Source organism: Centroberyx affinis, unplaced genomic scaffold (assembly GCF_046629955.1).
Source record: "Centroberyx affinis isolate AG114_WGS23_722 - 3 ecotype Tasmania unplaced genomic scaffold, CSIRO-AGI_Caff_v1 ptg000194l_1, whole genome shotgun sequence".
NCBI lineage: Eukaryota > Metazoa > Chordata > Actinopteri > Beryciformes > Berycidae > Centroberyx > Centroberyx affinis.
Window position 1 is genome coordinate 79634 of NW_027278887.1, and position 16946 is coordinate 96579.

Genomic DNA, 16946 nt, shown 5'->3' on the forward strand with positions numbered 1-16946 from the left:
CAGTATAGCTGACACTTCAATGTAATATTTGATACACTTCTGTCTGCTTTGACATTTACAGTCCGGTATGACTTTAATAAATAACTCCTTGACTGAACTACTACATCTGGCAAGTTAGCGTTCTGCCCTGTTTATTTCTCATCTGTCTGTCAGCATTGTATTTTTACAGTAGGAATTCAAGGCCAGAGAGAAAGAGAGAGAGAGGGATAGTGGTGCTGACTAATCCCCTTAGCCAGACAGGGACATTGTGAGGGTTAATGAACTAAGTAGTCGCTCTATCTGTGAACTCTTTAGCCAGAAGGGGCAGAAATAGCCCTAGCACAGACTACACATTTACCCTGGATGGGTTCATCCCCTACAGCCATGAGTTATGGCCACATAATATGTTATCCCATACTGAATTATATTGAAAAATGCACTCAATTCTCACTTCCGTGCGGCAAATTTAGTGGCAAAGCTGTTTATTTAGCATTTGTTTTCATTCATTTCAACAAGCTTTATGGCAGAATCAATTACCAGTTAGTGTTATTATGAGAATATATCCCATCCCATCCCACCACTTACTTACAGTTCTAAATTAAACTCTAAATTAGACTCTGTAGAGTCTATGAACACAACCCCCTTTTCTCTGAAATGTAGTCAACAGTATGTCACATGAGGACAGTTCTCCTGCCTGGCAGCGATAGGCGGCTGTGATAGCCGATCTGGTGTTCACCCCTAGCGAAAGAGGGAGTGCCCAGAGGGAATTAATGGGCCTAGAGAATTAATTGCCTCAGTCTGCTGTTTTGGACGTGGGAAGAGGACTAGAGAGGATCTGAAGGTTCCTTTAAGGATCTAAAAGGGAATACAAGAAGAGAAGTGGATGGGCAGAACTGTTTGCTATAGCCCACCCTGCCATGTTCAGCAAGTTGAAAAGGTTGCTGGGGGCGCCCGAGCCTGCCCCCGACCCAGCTCCTGCCCCGGCTTCTGCCCCAGCGCCTGCCCCGGCTCCTGCCCCAGCTCCACCAGCTAAGGTAAGACCTGGTCTCTTTCTAATACCTTTATAGGTCTAACAGCTTGAGTGTCAGCAAACCTGGGCCTAGACACAGTATTTAGGAAATACTTGTTTTACCTTTATATTTTGCCATCCCATTCCCAAGTAGCATTTCAAATACTCTTCAAACCCAGTCTTGCCATTTTTCCAGCTCTTACTTATTGTTACCTAGACATGACCAAGAGGAATTCTGTCATCCTTTTGAATACTGGGTAAATGCTACAATTAAACTAACCAATTACAAAACTCAACATGGTGGATGTTGATTGGCCTAACACTTTTCAAATGCCCACCATTTAAACCAAGCATCAATCACACGAATTCAGCAGGTTTTGTGTCCGCTGCATGCTTCATCACAGTGAGTTCATTAAGGGTCAGTCCCTATCAAGGTAACACATGGCAGGTGACTCAGATCAGTGGAAGCCTCTGAAGCAGCTTGGCACTGATGTGGAGAAGAGCCATTGTTCTTGCATTAGCAGGTGGCAAGCTGCTGTTCAGGGCTGGGACAATCTACGTTTGCTTTTCCAGGAAACGCTGGACCTGCAGTATTTGTATCAGCTTTTTTTTAAGAGATCTATTTGTATTTTATTGAACTGGGAGTTTTTTCAGGCCATCTGTGATTTCTGCAGAATAGTTTATATATGCAACTAACTGACTCTCCAAAATCAGTGGGGCAACATTCAATTTGATCAATTTGACCAATTCTTTGCTCCAGTGCTCCATGCTAACACTTTAGCATGCACTATGTTGCGTGATAGTAGACTCCATGCTAGGCATTTAACATTATATAATTTAACATTATATACAAATGAAAAAGTCTAGTCATCTTAAATAGTAAGTGGTAAAGTCAGGTAGTTTTTAGTAGTTTTAGAGACTGGTAAAATTAATATGATACACATGTAACATACTGTTTTGACTAGGAGGGACTACTTTCCCAGTAGGTCACTGTTCTCGCATTATTTGGTGGATGACTTGTTTGGTTTCCATAGGAAGTGAGGGTGGTGGGTGATGGGAGACTGTGTACAGCTAAAAATCACTCTCACCTGAAATAGTTCCAAAAATAAATGATGGCTACATCAGCTACATTGATTTAATATTTCATTTTAAAAATATATGAATCTATGAATCTTTGCCCATCTTTCTCGAGGCATTGTTTCAAGCATCCAGTCACACAATGACCAGTGTATGAGATAAGATAGACTGGCCAACAGAACAGGGAGCTGACATGTTTTAACTACATTGTTCTCCAAATATTGAATCTGCCATAACTTTAAATTTGTCAGTACAAATAAGGTATTTAATTAATAAAGACCAACATTAAAGCTTGTGAATGAGAGCTTTAATTTAGCTCAACCTTTTGACCACAACATTGTGAAAATCTGCCACCTGATTGTCCTAATCAAATGTATGACACAACTTAAAATAAGTGAGGTGATTTAACCAAATATTTATCAGATTCCTAAAACAATCTACTTTTACTACTATTTCCTCTAAATATTCAGAAGAAAAGTGAAAAAGAGTCCCCCCCACAGTGACAGCAGCTCATGACACCAACTTAATGGTGCTGCTTTGTCTCAATCAAAGCCTTGGCTTTTCTCCTTCTGTCTGGACATCGTTGTCATTATTGTATATTTACAGGAAGAAAAGAAAGATGAAGAAAAGAAGGAGGAGCCAAAGAAAGAGGAAGAAAAGAAAGAGGAAGAACCTAAGAAGGAGGAGGCAAAACCAGGTGAGAGGTCTATTTGTGTATTTGGCTTAGCTCCATAAAACATTAAAACAATAATGTATAAACAGCATGTTATCTGTTGGCACAGCATGCATGTTTTCCAGCAACGCCCTGCTTCATGTCATACAGTTACACACATTCACACTGGGAGCTGCCCAGTACAACCACAGTCTTCTATTAGTCAGCTCCATTTGAAGAATTGGGAACTATTAAGAGCATTTGCTAGTTGGTGTTATTTGCTGTGGTTTCCATTACACCTGAAGGAAATAGTTGTCAGATTGTGTTGATTTGTGTATATACAATAGACTCCCTTTATACACCTTTCCTTCAAATAAGGTTTGGAAAGTGGCATATGCATTTCTACCATTACCCTTTCTCTGACAACTTGTGTGTCAGTTGTTCTTGTTTTGAGCCAAGATGGCTGAGTTGTTTAGCTGAGCAGGTTGGTAAGCAGATCACCAGCCAATCCATCTGTCTCCCTCTGACATCCATAGAGAAAAGATTCTGTTTTCTGGCCTAAGACAATGAACTGCTAAACACATTGTTTTGTGTAAACCTATGAACCCATTTCAGTCTAAGGAAGGTCTAGGTATACAGTGTATAAATAAAAGTATAAATTGGAAATATAGCAACTGCCTCAGGTTTAAGTAGTGACATAAGAACATACTAGCACAGTGCATAGGAGGCTATATTATAGGCTAAAGTTGTGCAGTGTGCAAAGACTTGTGAAGACCTACAGTGGTTGTAATATGATTCACACCCATTCAATTTTTGCACATTTTTAGCCAATTTTCTTGTGGTAAAAGTAGTTCATAATACATTTATTTGGAGTTTTTGTTGTAAAATCTATTGAATTAGTCTTTTTTTAATCACAGAGGAGTGGAAATTCAAGAAATTTATGAAAAATTATAAAACTCCAATACCAGAAAAATCTAGGTCATTCTTCGGATTTATGTTAGGTGAAACATTTTGAGTGCATTTTCTTTTCAAAATCGCTGCTTCAAAATTCTGAAGCAGAGTCTAAAGTAGTAGAGTGCTGCTATTCTTTTCTAGAGCCGGCTCCAGCTCCAGCTCCAGCTCCTGCCTCAAATCCAGCTCCAGCTCCTGCCGCAGCTCCTGCTCCTGCTCCAGCTCCAGCTCCAGCTCCTGCTGGAGATGCTGCTCCTGCCAATCCAGAGGGGTAAGAATACATCATATACTGAAAAAAAAAACTTTTTAGGCTGTTGATCAGATGGTATTAGGAAAGTGATGAGGGACTGCCAGGGTGCCATACCAGCAAAATGAAGAATAGTTTAATGTTACTATAATTTAAAGGGTAAATAAGTAATGCTTTTACTGTGCCATAGCACAAAATGACCACAATATTTCTGTGTTTTTTTGGGGTGGTTGTTGATCAATATCAATGACTCAGCGATTACGTTGCCACGTGCTGAGATTTCTGGCTTTCAAAACTCACTTTCCGGCAACTGTATTGTTTGTGTCAATTACAGGCCACCATAGTTCGAGGGGAATGGGGGAATAAGTTCTATCGATGTTGTTGTCCTACTGGTCCTATAGAGACTATGGATTACTTAATATGCCTTTAAATCACTAGAAATGATCCCAATTAGAGAATGTATCAGAATGACGATTCCAAACAGGTTTCACTCTCACCACTATTATCTTTCCACCTACAGTGCAGACAGTTCTACAATTCAACAACATCAAAAGTCTTCCTATATGGGTCCACATTTTAAATGCTTTGATATGTGTGTGTGTGTGTCTGTGTGCGTGTGTTAGAGAGAAAGGACAAGTGTGAGATAGAAAGAGATGAAGCGTTGCTGATTGATGTTTGTAGGGGATACAAGTCCCCTGCTGTATTTTGCTGGACAAAGCTCACTGGTTCCAGCTGGTTGCTTGGGACATTCCACACGTTAAGCGGGTTGATACTAAAATTTGTCTTGCCTTTGGAGGACTGGGGCGACCAGGGAAAACAACTTTCACTCCTAATGATTTTTTGTCTCTGCTGTGTTGCCTTTGGGCTTTGAGCCAGTGCTTTTTCTGTCTTTTTCATCCACAAGCTAGTGGAAGGCTTTGAGAATATCGATAGAGTAATGGAGGGGCCGTCAACTGAGCAGCTTTGCCAGTCGCTTCCTCCTTTGGGCATTTGAGCTTCATTAGGGATAAGAGGAAAAGTTCTCTTCGGGCCATTTACCTCTGAACCCTAAAGGAAAGCCATTCGTTCCGACTTTCCTTGTATCTGGGATCGCCCTTCGAATGGTTTCACTGAAAGACATACACTGAGTACTTTTTCTTCACTTGCTGCCTCAAGGGTATTCAGGGTCACTTCATATCTGTCTGTAAGGGTCAGGGATGTCCTGTTTTCCTTCCCATTTATGTACTTTGAATTCTTTCTTGACATTCCAACGTTGGTAGAACGCTCGTACATTCCTGCACCAGCAGATCACAAATCTTGTTGGGGTGGAGGATTGCTTTGGGCTGCATCATTGTACATAGCCCAAGGATGTGGAGCACAGACTCTGCACCATCAGTCTTATATTCTGCATGTGGAGGATTTCTCTTTATTTCTCCTGGTATGACATTCCCTGGTCTGCACTCCCCTGGCATTTCTTAGCCAGTTGTTGCTCATTTTGATTTCGACAAAGCTTTGAGGTTTTAGCTTTTCCTTGTCCTTAGGTCTGGAGTGTCATTTTCATTTTTGATGTATTGTATTGACAATGTGGGCATTGTGAAGCCCTTTGACACTGTAACAGTGATTAAGGGCTATACAAATAAACTTGACTTAACTAAGAATACCTTGACCCTGGCGCTTGAGCTCTGTCCATTTCAAGAACTCCTCATGCCTCTAGTCTCCAGGTATCAGGCAGAGTGTACAAGATCAGCTTCAGCCTTTAACCTGAGACATAAACAATAACTTGTGAGTTGTTGCACTTGAATGTGAACGATTGGACTGCCTAGCATTCTGTTCAAACGGAAAACCAGAGACATGTCCTTTGGTACAGGGGTGCTTCTCTATCTTCTACACAGAATGTCAATGATCTGTTCATCAAAATGCCCACGCTAGCCTGTGACAGGAGACTGTACATACTGTATGTTAGCTGCAGTAAGTACAGTAGCAACGATCACACTATGACTTGCAGCTTGGGACTCCTAAAGTAGGTGGAAAGAAGATTAGGAGCTTAGTGGTATTTGTGACTTGACAAGATCAGGGATAGTATTCACGTGCAAGTCAGAGTTTTATTTAAAAGCATTTATTTTTTACTCTGTAGATGCTTCATGTGCTATTAAAGGAATTTTCTATTTTTGGTAAGTGAAAGAGTAGCTCAGTTTGTAGTCTTGGCTGAGAGAAATGAGATGGACATTGTGGGTTGACAGAAATGGCAAAATTCTGTTTTCTCCTTGAGGTACAGGCAGAAGTGGAAGAGAAATCCCACCTGTTTCTGGCCTCGCTAATGTAAGCCCTGTGCATAAAGCGGTAGTGTATGTCTGGATGTGTGTCTGCCTGGTTTTAAAATGCAGACACCTGTTTCTTTGATCAACAGTATTATTTTTCCTTCCACAAACTGGCCCAATTTCTTTGTCTTTTTGGAAATTGTGTCAACCAAAATGTATGTATAATCAGCCTTTATTTGAGGTAATTTCATTTATTTTGTATCACAGAAGATATTTAAATAGTGACCATAATAATCTGATAACTACAACTACCACAGCTTTAAACAATGTCCCATTGATTGAGAATATGTGCTAGCCATGTGCTAGTCACAACAGTCCCACCACTCCCAGCAGGTCAGTTGAACGAGTTCATATGCACAAATATGTGTGGCCATCTTCAATAGATCATTTTATCATATTTAAAGGTATACCAAAGAGTTTTCCCAACATAGAATTTGTTTACATTTCAATTTTCACCCAAATAGACAGTAATAATAATAATAAACTCATCCAGAATGCAGCAGTGGGCAAGCAGATTGTTGCTTTCCCTCACCATTTCCCTAAAATCTACTTTGAACAAGGATCCCCCAAGACATCCCCCAAATATACCCCTTTACCTCCCTCCTCCCATGACTGTGTAAGTCATCTCTATTTGGTATCCCTTGTTTTTTTGTTTTGTTTACCTTTCTGTCACCTTTTTTTTTTCAAATTTTCAGTGAGGAAGCCCCCCCTCCCCCGCCCCCACCTGTTGTCTACTACCGCGACACAGACGACACACTCCGAGGTGTGATCAAGAGTTTAAGAGAGCGAACGGAGCTGTACAAAGAGAAAGTAAAGGACCCCTATGCCACTTCTCCGGAAGTCAGCCCACCTGTCAGTAAGTATGGACGTACAAACTAGTATGCATACAGACACAGACACACACACACTCACTGTGACAAGCTCAGTCTTAACTGTATTCTACAAGGTGTCCGCAAAGGCTGCATTCATTGGGAAACTCACAACTAAATGAGTATAAAAATTGCTTGCCAGAAATTGGATTTGTACCCTTGCCTCCATTCCAGAAATCCTGGTGCCTTAGACCAGTGGTTCTCAAACTGGGGGTTGGGACTCCCAAGGGGGTCCTAAGATGATTTATGGGATAAGAAAAAAACATATTTGTGCTAGACAAATTTATTACCATGTGTAATTTTTCATATTTTTGATATTTTTCATATTTTGCTTTATTCTTGTGAAATACTGAATAGCTTGCAGCCTCTAGGCCTGCTCTGATAATCAAATGAAACAACCTAAAAAGGGAAAATAATTTTTTGGTCAAACTGTTTGTCATATGGAGCCTGTGACAGGGGCATTGCTGCAATTTAATTGGCCACAAGCAAAAAAGTTTGAGAACCACTGCCTTAGACCACTCAGCCACCCTGATGACTACTGCATAGAATGAAAACCACAGAACTTGAATGGATAGAACAGTCCTTCCACTGTTTGCCATGGTAATTTGGCTAGTACAGCATAAAATAGACTATGGAATTTTAAGAGTTAATTGCTATGGTGACGATGCAGGTCTGGGCATTAAGACTGTAAAGTCTGTCACACTTACAGAACTGTGCAGATGTAGCATTATCAAAGATTGTACTTCTCTCGCTAGCTCTTCTAGTCAACATTAGCATATTAACAATCTATGCAGCAAGGCGAAGGAGAAGCTCCTTTGGTCCTTGGTGCAAAACCTCTTACTGAATAGGCATGGCGAAGAGGCTATTTAACTCATCCTCACCCTCACTCTCATTGCCTTCTCCTTTGCTCGTCAGCGCCTATTCTGAGGAAGGACGACTACATCAGAATGAAGGAGGCTGAGAGAATAGCGAAAGAGGAGGCGGACAAGAAGAAGGCGGAGGACGCGGCCAAGAAGGCCGAGGAGAAGAAGAAGAAGGACGAGGAGAAAAAGATAGAGGCAGCAAAGGCGGCAGAGCAGGAGAGGCTGCGACAGATGGCCAGGAATGCGCGAAAATTCGTCCCAGTTATCACCTGCTCCTTTTTCGACATCATCTTCCGTCCAATCGAGGACAAGATGGACACGGTCCTGGGAAGCACCATAGATCCTTTCACAGGTGAGCAAGTAATAGCTAGGGCATGTGACAGCTGAGATGAGATTAAATAAACAATTGGTAGCCCCTATCTCACTCCAGTGTGTGATAGCGCAAGTGTTTCTCAAAATTAAGATTAACCCTGTTGCTTCTCATCAAAAAGAGGGTGTTGCAGCCCTCTTCCTCTTTTGTGCTGTAAAGCAATCTCCTTTTGTGCCATAAAGCAATGCAGCAGATTTGCAGTTCTGACACTTGCTGCTGTTAAAAGTGACCGCTCACATATAGTTATTTCTATTTCTGTATCTTCCTCTCTCTCCAGATCGTCGGTATATTGCCTGGTTGACAGTCGTAGCAGTGGCATACAACTACAACATTTGGTTTTGCCCTGCCCGCTTGACCTTCCCCTACCATGATTCGGCTACCATCCCTTATTGGATATTTTTTGACGTTCTCAGTGACATAGTGAATGTTATTGACATCGTCATTTGGCAGCCCCGACTTCAGTTTGTCAAAGCAGGAGACATTGTTGTAAGTCACAAGGCATTGTGAGGAACCAAGCACTAGAGAAAATCCATATCTATCAATGACCTGTGTGTTTTCTGTGTTTTCCACTAGTGTGTACTGTATCTATATTCCCACTTGAATTGTAATGCTGAGTATAAACAACAACCTTCTTTGCCTTGCAGAAAGACAGGGCTATCACTAAGTCACATTATCGGCAATCATATCGATTTAAGGTGAGAACGTAATTATATATCCTTGCAAAGTACATGCATCTTTTGAGCTATGGGGATAGAATCAGTGTATTCAGCACTCCCTGTACACTCAGAGGTATTACCACTACGCTTTACCCACTAATGCCACACACAGTGCTCAGCAGATCTTCTCAAGACATAGGAGCCACACCGAGGAAAAAGAATAAATAGGACAGAAAGAAAGGACATATTATAACCACAAATGTGTTCTCATGTTATAAAAAATCAGGCACTTGTGGGTTTAAAAGTTAAAAGATTAAAGTCTTCATGAAGAGGGCTAGCACATACTGATTCTGTACAATGGAGTCCCATGACACATTTTGTAGTAGTAGTGGTATAAATTTTAATTAATTACTATCAGTTTTATTTGAATGTAATCTGAGCTCCCTAGTTGATCAGCTGCCTTCATCTCATCTATGGAGAATACAGTAACGTTAGGCTACTTGGCTAGCGAGCAACTGAACCATTAGCAAATATAGCTTATAGCATATTACCTACATACATAGAAGCACTGCTGACAGAACAATTATAAAATGCTAGAGTATATGTTTTCTTCAAACTGTCAACTGATTTAGAGTATATCTCTATACTGTATTGCAGCAGTAAGCAAAGCAGTGCTAATATTCTTTCTTGTGATGACAACTTACCTGACACAGAGTTGTCCTGATTCGACAAACGCCACCCAAATGATGGTGATTGGACTATGTGGTGAAACGTATCCATATATTTTCCCATTCCTCTCTGTGCAGAGTGATATCATCAGCATCCTCCCCCTCGACCTTCTATGCCTGCGCTTCGGATTCTCCTCCCTGACCCGACTCAACCGCATTATCAGGGTATAGGCAAGCAACTATTTGGTTTCGCTAACAAAACGAGGAAGATGTTTGAGTAGACTTCACATTTCGTGTGCAAATCCCCTCTGACCGTATGTTTCCTTGTCTTTTCTAGTTTGAGTCCTTCTTTGAGTTCAGTGATCGACTTGAGAGTATAATGGCCAAGGCCTACATTTGGAGGTAAGCACTCATGGAATAGTGACAGGAATCATGCAAAATGGACAAAGGCCTCCATGGCAATTAGCATTGGTTTTGTCCCTGTCTTAGTACATGATGTATAAACCTACAACATCAGATGTAGGTTTATCTATCTATCTCATACATTGATATGGTGAATTGTTTTTACAATGCACGTATAGACACTCTTTGTACATTTGTATGGTTCATATGAATATAATGCACTGTCAATGCAATGTCACTGTGGGGTGAAAAACTTGTAAACTTTCCACCATGTGTTTTTGAGTTTATACAGTGGATTTTTAAAGGATTTCATCAGAAGAGTCATAGAAATTTCTCATCCCATAGAGGAGTATGGCATCCTTCAAATGAAATTAAAACAACAATTTTTATATTGCATGTATTTTTTATTCATTCATCTTCCTAGTATGCATCTACTGCTGTTTACACATTATATTATTCATATAGTTTTCATATAGTTTATACATATCATTCTTATAGCTTTACTAAATATGGTGGAATTGTTGGCTGCGTTATGTGTAATGCCGCTCATTTGCTTTATTATTTATTCTATTTTTTGTTGCTGTCTCCTCTCACTATTGACTACAACAACGACCCAATTTCCCCACAAAGATCATTTAAATTGTAAAAACCTTACCTGTCTCTGTCTCCCTCTCTCTGATGCAGAGTTATTCGGACCACAGGCTACCTGCTGTTCATACTCCATCTCAACGGCTGTGCGTTCTATTCAGCCTCGGTGTACCAGGGCCTCGCGACGACCTCATGGGTGTATAATGGAGAGGGCTCAGCGTATGTACTTCTTACTTTTGCTGTGATGTGTGACATTAAGACGCATACAACTTAAAGCGACAAGTTCAGATCCTATACAGTCCCATATGGTGCATTTGTGGCGATGACATATGCACCTAATTAATCATCAGTTTATTAATTAATCATCAGTTTATTGGTAACACTTTACAATAAGGGTCACCAAGTTAATGGTTAGTTAATGTTTAATAAGCATTAACTAACCCTTAAATGACAGTTAACTAATGTGTCTGGTAATCATTTACTAATGGTGTTCATGTTAATTAAGGTATTAATTTATACATTATTTAATAGTCATCTTAATCTTTAATAGTCATATTAAATAATGTATAAATTAATACCTTAGTTAACATGAACACCATTAGTAAATTACACATTAGTTAACTGTTAATTAAGGGTTAGTTAATGCTTAATAAGCATTAACTAGCCCTTATTAAGCATTAACTAACCCTTAACTTAGTGACCCTTATTGTAAAGTGTTACCAGTTTATTTTAATGTGCTTTCAGCTCTTTGGTTATCTAGTTGATCAGCTGTCTTCATCTCTTCTATGGAGAATACAGCACATTAGGATACTTGGCTAGCTAGCTAACGTTAGCAACTGAACTGCTAGCAAACATAGCTTATAGCATATTAGATACATACATAGAGACACTTATACAACAATGTGCTTTATTATAAAATGCTAGAGTATGTGTTTTCTTATCATCATAAAAAATATTTAGCTGTATACATCACTATTGTAGCAGCCATGCAAACTAAACGTCGTAAAAATCCGAAAAAACGAAAAATCCATCCTCGGACACTCTTACACTATCAACAGATGTCCAATGCGTTCCAGGAGATATTTTGTAATAAAATCTGTACTTTTTTGGCACCTACTTCGATTTCAGTTAGTTACATTTCCAGAATGCCTTTCAACAACCCCCAGACTACGGGCATGAACTTGCTGCATTCAGCTGTGGGTTAAATATGTAGGTGGAGAGAGTGATCCGGGGAGAAATTGGTCTCTCTGCCTCTTCTACGATGGATTTCTCCCTGTATGGTTGGTGAATATCGGTGCAACATGGCGGCTTTAGAAAGAAGCCCTTCCTCTCATGACGTTTACCCGTTGATGTTTTAGAAAGCTGAACAATTTGCTTCTATTAAACTCCACTTTAGCTGGAAACATCGTCATCTACATTTGGCCAGGGTGGATTTTTCCTTTTGAAGTAACATTTTCAGAATAATGCAACATTGTGTCACTTCCTCTTTACTATCCCTCCACAGGTACCTTCGTTGTTACTACTTTGCCGTCCGCAGTCTGATCAACATCGGCGGTCTTCCGGAGCCAGAGACGGTCTTTGAGATTACCTTTCAGTTGACTAACTTTTTCATGGGCGTCTTCGTGTTCTCCAGTTTGATTGGACAGGTAGGGGGGATTGTTTGTGAGGAGAAGTCTTATTCATCTATACAGCGGTTTTGACATCAGGGCTCCTAGGCTTTGGAGCAAGCTTAGGCTAGCAGAATCAGTCTCGTCTTGCTTTTATGTGTTGTATCGTATTATTTTTTATTTTATTTTATTTTTTTACCCTCCTTGGTTGGTGGTTTTGTACCGTATTAGCGTTTAAATTTCATCTAATTATATTGCACTGCTTGTAAATAGCTCGTCTATCCCTCTTTATTTAATTAATTTAGATTTAACTTCAATCTCTTAAACACTCTCCATTCCATCTTTCTTCTTTCTTTCTGTTTTTCTTTCTCTCTCTGTGTATCAGATGAGAGATGTCATAGGAGCAGCGACAGCAGGTCAGACATATTTCCGGGCCTCCATGGATGGCTGTGTAGACTACATGAACACCAACACCATCCCCAGAGTAGTTCAGAACAGAGTCCGGACTTGGTACAACTACACCTGGGCCGCCCAGGGCATGCTGGGTGAGTCTCACAGCACTGGAATCAATGAAGTGGTGTCAGCTCTGGTGGACAGTTTTAATACAAATTAAAATGTTAGATAATGTGTTTGGTACATGCCGTTTCAATTTGAAAACAGTATTAACTGCTTGAACTGTAAAAAACGTGTGAGACATCCTCGCCAAGGAGTTCACGGAATTCTGCAGTTGCACTGGCGAAATGGTTATCATTTCTCTACCACTCCCCCCCCCCCCCATACATACACACACAGATGAGTCGGAGCTGCTGGATAAGATGCCTCTGGTGATGAAAACTGCCATCGCTGTGGACATCAACCTGGCCACCTTCCAGAAGATCGCACTGTTTCAGGTAACTGAATTGGAGACACAAGTTCTGATGGTTCTGATAGACTTTTGAACATATTTAGACCTTTATAAGGCTTCTATAGTGTCACTATGGCTCGACTGACCTACAAAATGTTAAATCTGGATTCAAAATTCACAGGCAACCAAGATTCTTAATAATAATAATAAAGACACTCAATGTAGACTGTGGCTTCTTATATTTCTTCAACATTCTTCTACTGTATTTATGCCTAACAAACCACTTTTGCTGCTTCTGGAAACAAACATAAAACGCATCACTGGATTTTTCCCGGGAAAGAAGGTGTTTAGAACAGCAAATGTAAACGCTTTCATGAACTGGCTAATGGGTGAATCACTATTGTGTCACTGTAGAGAATCCCAAAACTGACATTTATCTATATGAAAAATTGTTACTTTAAAAACATCAGACAAATATTGTCTTTTCCAGGGCTGCGACCAGCAGATGTTGGTAGACATGTTACTGAGGCTCAAGTCTATCGTCTACCTACCTGGAGACTTTGTAGTGAAGAAAGTAAGTGCATGCATGTGTTTCTGTGTGTGCGTGTGTGTGTTTCTTCACATAACCTACATCGATTTAATACCATTTACTATGAAGTATACTATGAATTTCATATCGTGAAGATTTACGCCAGTCCAGAAACGTTGCGTTTGTTGCGTTATCGTAAACCCGAACCTCTCTGGTGTCATCCCATGCCGTGTTCTGCAGGGTGATATCGGTAAAGAGATGTATGTCATCAAAAGTGGAGCGGTGCAGGTGGTGGGAGGACCTGACAACAGCATCGTGTTTGTCACACTGAAGGCTGGCTGCGTGTTCGGAGAAATCAGGTTGGTCTACAAGAGCCGTCTCCCGTTAGACTCATTCACTTGGCAATCATTCTGTGACTGGCAGTGTCTGGGATGAACCACAACAAGACAGAATACAGTACAACACGATTATTCAGCCAATCCAATGCGAAATAGTTCAACCATTTTTCATTTAACCATTCTTGTAGACTTTCACCCAATCCTCATAATGACTAGAGTAAATACTCATTCACACATTTTCATACACGGTATGAAAGTTGATGTATTGCATTTCATGAAACAAAACATAGTATAGCTAGTAAGCCTCTGGCAGAACAGACTTTATTTTTGCCGTTTCCTGCAAATCCCATGCATATTTTCCATAGGGATTTTGGACTACACACAGAATGGTGGGAATGCTAACTTAGCTACAGCATACAAAATGATGTCAGATTCTGCCTCTATGGGAAGCCCTTAAAGAAAATCACCAAGTTTTTGGGAGACAGTCGCTCAAGTTACCAGTTTGTCATTTTACGGCATGTCTGTTTAGTCACTAAAAATTAGCGGCTATTAATTATTTTTCAGTCACAATTCTGCCAGTTACTAGTCACTTTCATTAGTTGCCATGTAATAGATAATCGTTCTAATTTATTAGGTACTAGTGAGTAATTTGAGTTTTACTAGTCACCTTTCTATTTTTACTAGTAGCCTACTGTCACTTTACTTTTACTCTACTCAACATAGTGTATTCTAAAAGCACCGGAGCCGATGATCTACCACGGACAGAGGGATGATTTTGGTGTCTTTGTTCTCATCACTAGTCTCCTACAGTCTGCCAAAGACGGAGGGAACAGGAGGACGGCTAATGTCAAAGCACATGGCTTCGCTAACCTCTTCGTCCTGGAGAAGAAAGACCTGTTTGACATCCTGGTCCACTACCCGGAGTCTCAGAAGGTGTTGGCCAGGAAAGGAAAGTAAGTCATTAGCAAGTGTTTTGGTATATTGGTTTGCCCATATATGGAGGCGGTATTGGCATTTTACTAAAAATCGGCCAGTCAGTGTCGTCTACCTCTGATATGATGGATATGATACAGTTTGATTGATTACATATTTATTGTAAAATTGATCAATACTACACTGGTTGTCTATGAGAAGACATTAAGCTGATTTGATTATAATGCAACATTTCGATTAGATTCCACATACATATGCACAAGTATGTTTTATTATGATTAAAAAAATATTATGATGATATAAAAATAAGCAGTTTATTGAGGAGTGTGTGTGTGTGTGTGTGTGTGTGTGTGTGTGTGTGTGTGTGTGTGTGAAGGAAACTGGTGAAAGCCAAGGGTCCTGCAAGTGCTAAAACAGATGAGGAAAAGAAGAAAGGTCTGACTGTGTTTGGACAAAAACCACCGACGCCCAAGCTCCTCCGGGTCTTTGCTGGTTTTGGCAAAAAAGGCTTGATGAACAGACTGGAGGTATAGTATTCACGACAAGCCACCAGCACACAGAGCACGTTTTCATAATGATGTATGATTATGATGAGGCACTGCCACATAGCTCCAAGCAAGTAGCTCACAGATAATGTAGTGCTGCTTAAAGGACTACACTGACTGACTCACCTTACCCAGTATCTGACGAGGATTGGCACCAAAATCATCTCTGTGTCTCCGTAGATAGCTCTGTGCACATTAAGTAATTGTTACATTATCTAAAGCAGTGGTTCTCAACATGGGGTCGGGGGACCACCAGGGGTCCTTGAGGGGGTTCCAGGGGGTCCCCAGCAAATTCATGACTTGTTAAACTTCACCATTATTTCATTTACAAGAAGTTAACACAATTAGAGAATGTAGAAGAATGACTGTGTTGATCATAGTTTCATTATTATCTCTCTACCTACAATACAGATAGTCATGGAATTCTGAACAAAATAAATATTCTCAGATTTGGGTCAGAGAGACAAAATCTCATCAAATGGGGGTCCGTGGCTCTAATGTGGACTGAATTAGGGTCCTTGATATGAAAAATGTTGAGAATCACAGATCTAAAGTATGGAGATGAACCTTTTATTAAGCTAAAATTGGTTATATGGACTGTAGATTCATAACTTCTGAAAACAAAATCATAATCAATATTAGTTCAATAATAGCAATTAGTTCAATATTTGTGAAATCCATTACAAATAAGCAGTTCAAAAAATGTTAGCTGTCTGGCTAGCTTCACAAGTTACATTCGAAGACTCACCGGAAGAGAGATCTTCTGCCATTGAAAGTGCATTCTTTTTGGTGAATTTACCAATCCGCTAAACAAGCCTGGCAGGTTTAGACACGTTACTAAAATGAAGTAACCATCCAGCCGTAGAGCTGCTTATTTTCTAACTTTTACGATAATGCTAGTCGCCAGCGATTAAAAGGAGCAGTTCATCCAAAAATGAAAAGTCAGCCTTCTCCAAAACAACTGAAGCAAACGGGAACAGGTTCTTTAGTTCCAAAAAAGGGCAAAAAATAACCATAAAATTACTCGAAAATGACTCCAAACACGGAAGTGGATAAAGACTGCGTGTTCGTGTTGAGCAGAGCGTGAACATCTGACACGAACGCTTTGGAGAACAGCGGTTTTAGTGAAGACTTGTGCTAAATACTAAATCCTTTAAGTGAAGAAAATATCCAAAGTACAAGAAATAAGAAAGATATTATTTGGGAAACATCTATTATGTAGACTGATATGTGTCTCTTTCTTGTCTCTCTTCACAGAAGACACAAAAGGGGAAATGAGGATGGGACGTGTTGCGCTCCAGACCTCTGCCATTTGAAATTCATTCTGTTTATATCACTTTGTATATCGCACTTTGCATTGTCTACTGAAGGGTTTACCAGGCTACAGATTGACAAGCCGAGTTCATAAAGGAAAACAGTTTTTTTTTCACCCTCAGATACTGTTACACTGCTATATATCATCAATCTGTGATGTTCAGTGCATTCCAGGAGTTGCTTTGTGATGAAGTGTTGTCATTTACTT

The 16946-nt window shown here is 40.1% G+C and overlaps 1 protein-coding gene across 1 annotated transcript; it reads left to right on the top strand.

Annotated features, from left to right (window-relative positions):
- The first annotated feature begins 896 nt into the window (after window positions 1-896).
- LOC139660104 (cyclic nucleotide-gated channel beta-3-like) lies at window positions 897-15412 on the top strand. The gene is made up of 17 exons (XM_071538164.1): window positions 897-1013; window positions 2672-2752; window positions 3815-3939; window positions 6908-7068; window positions 7997-8296; window positions 8592-8800; window positions 8959-9009; window positions 9777-9863; window positions 9976-10040; window positions 10725-10847; window positions 12133-12274; window positions 12621-12780; window positions 13028-13125; window positions 13570-13653; window positions 13849-13967; window positions 14747-14899; window positions 15256-15412. The coding sequence occupies exons 1-17, from the start codon at window positions 897-899 to the stop codon at window positions 15410-15412; spliced, it is 2232 nt and encodes a 743-aa protein (XP_071394265.1).
- Window positions 15413-16946: the final 1534 nt, after the last annotated feature.

Excerpts from the sequence above, each read along its gene's own strand:
- LOC139660104 (XM_071538164.1), top strand. The coding sequence starts at position 897 with ATGTTCAGCAAGTTGAAAAGGTTGCTGGGGGCGCCCGAGCCTGCCCCC. Across the intron at positions 7,069-7,996 it reads GGAAGTCAGCCCACCTGTCA|CGCCTATTCTGAGGAAGGAC; the intron begins GTAAGTATGGAC and ends TTTGCTCGTCAG. Across the intron at positions 9,864-9,975 it reads GACTCAACCGCATTATCAGG|TTTGAGTCCTTCTTTGAGTT; the intron begins GTATAGGCAAGC and ends TGTCTTTTCTAG.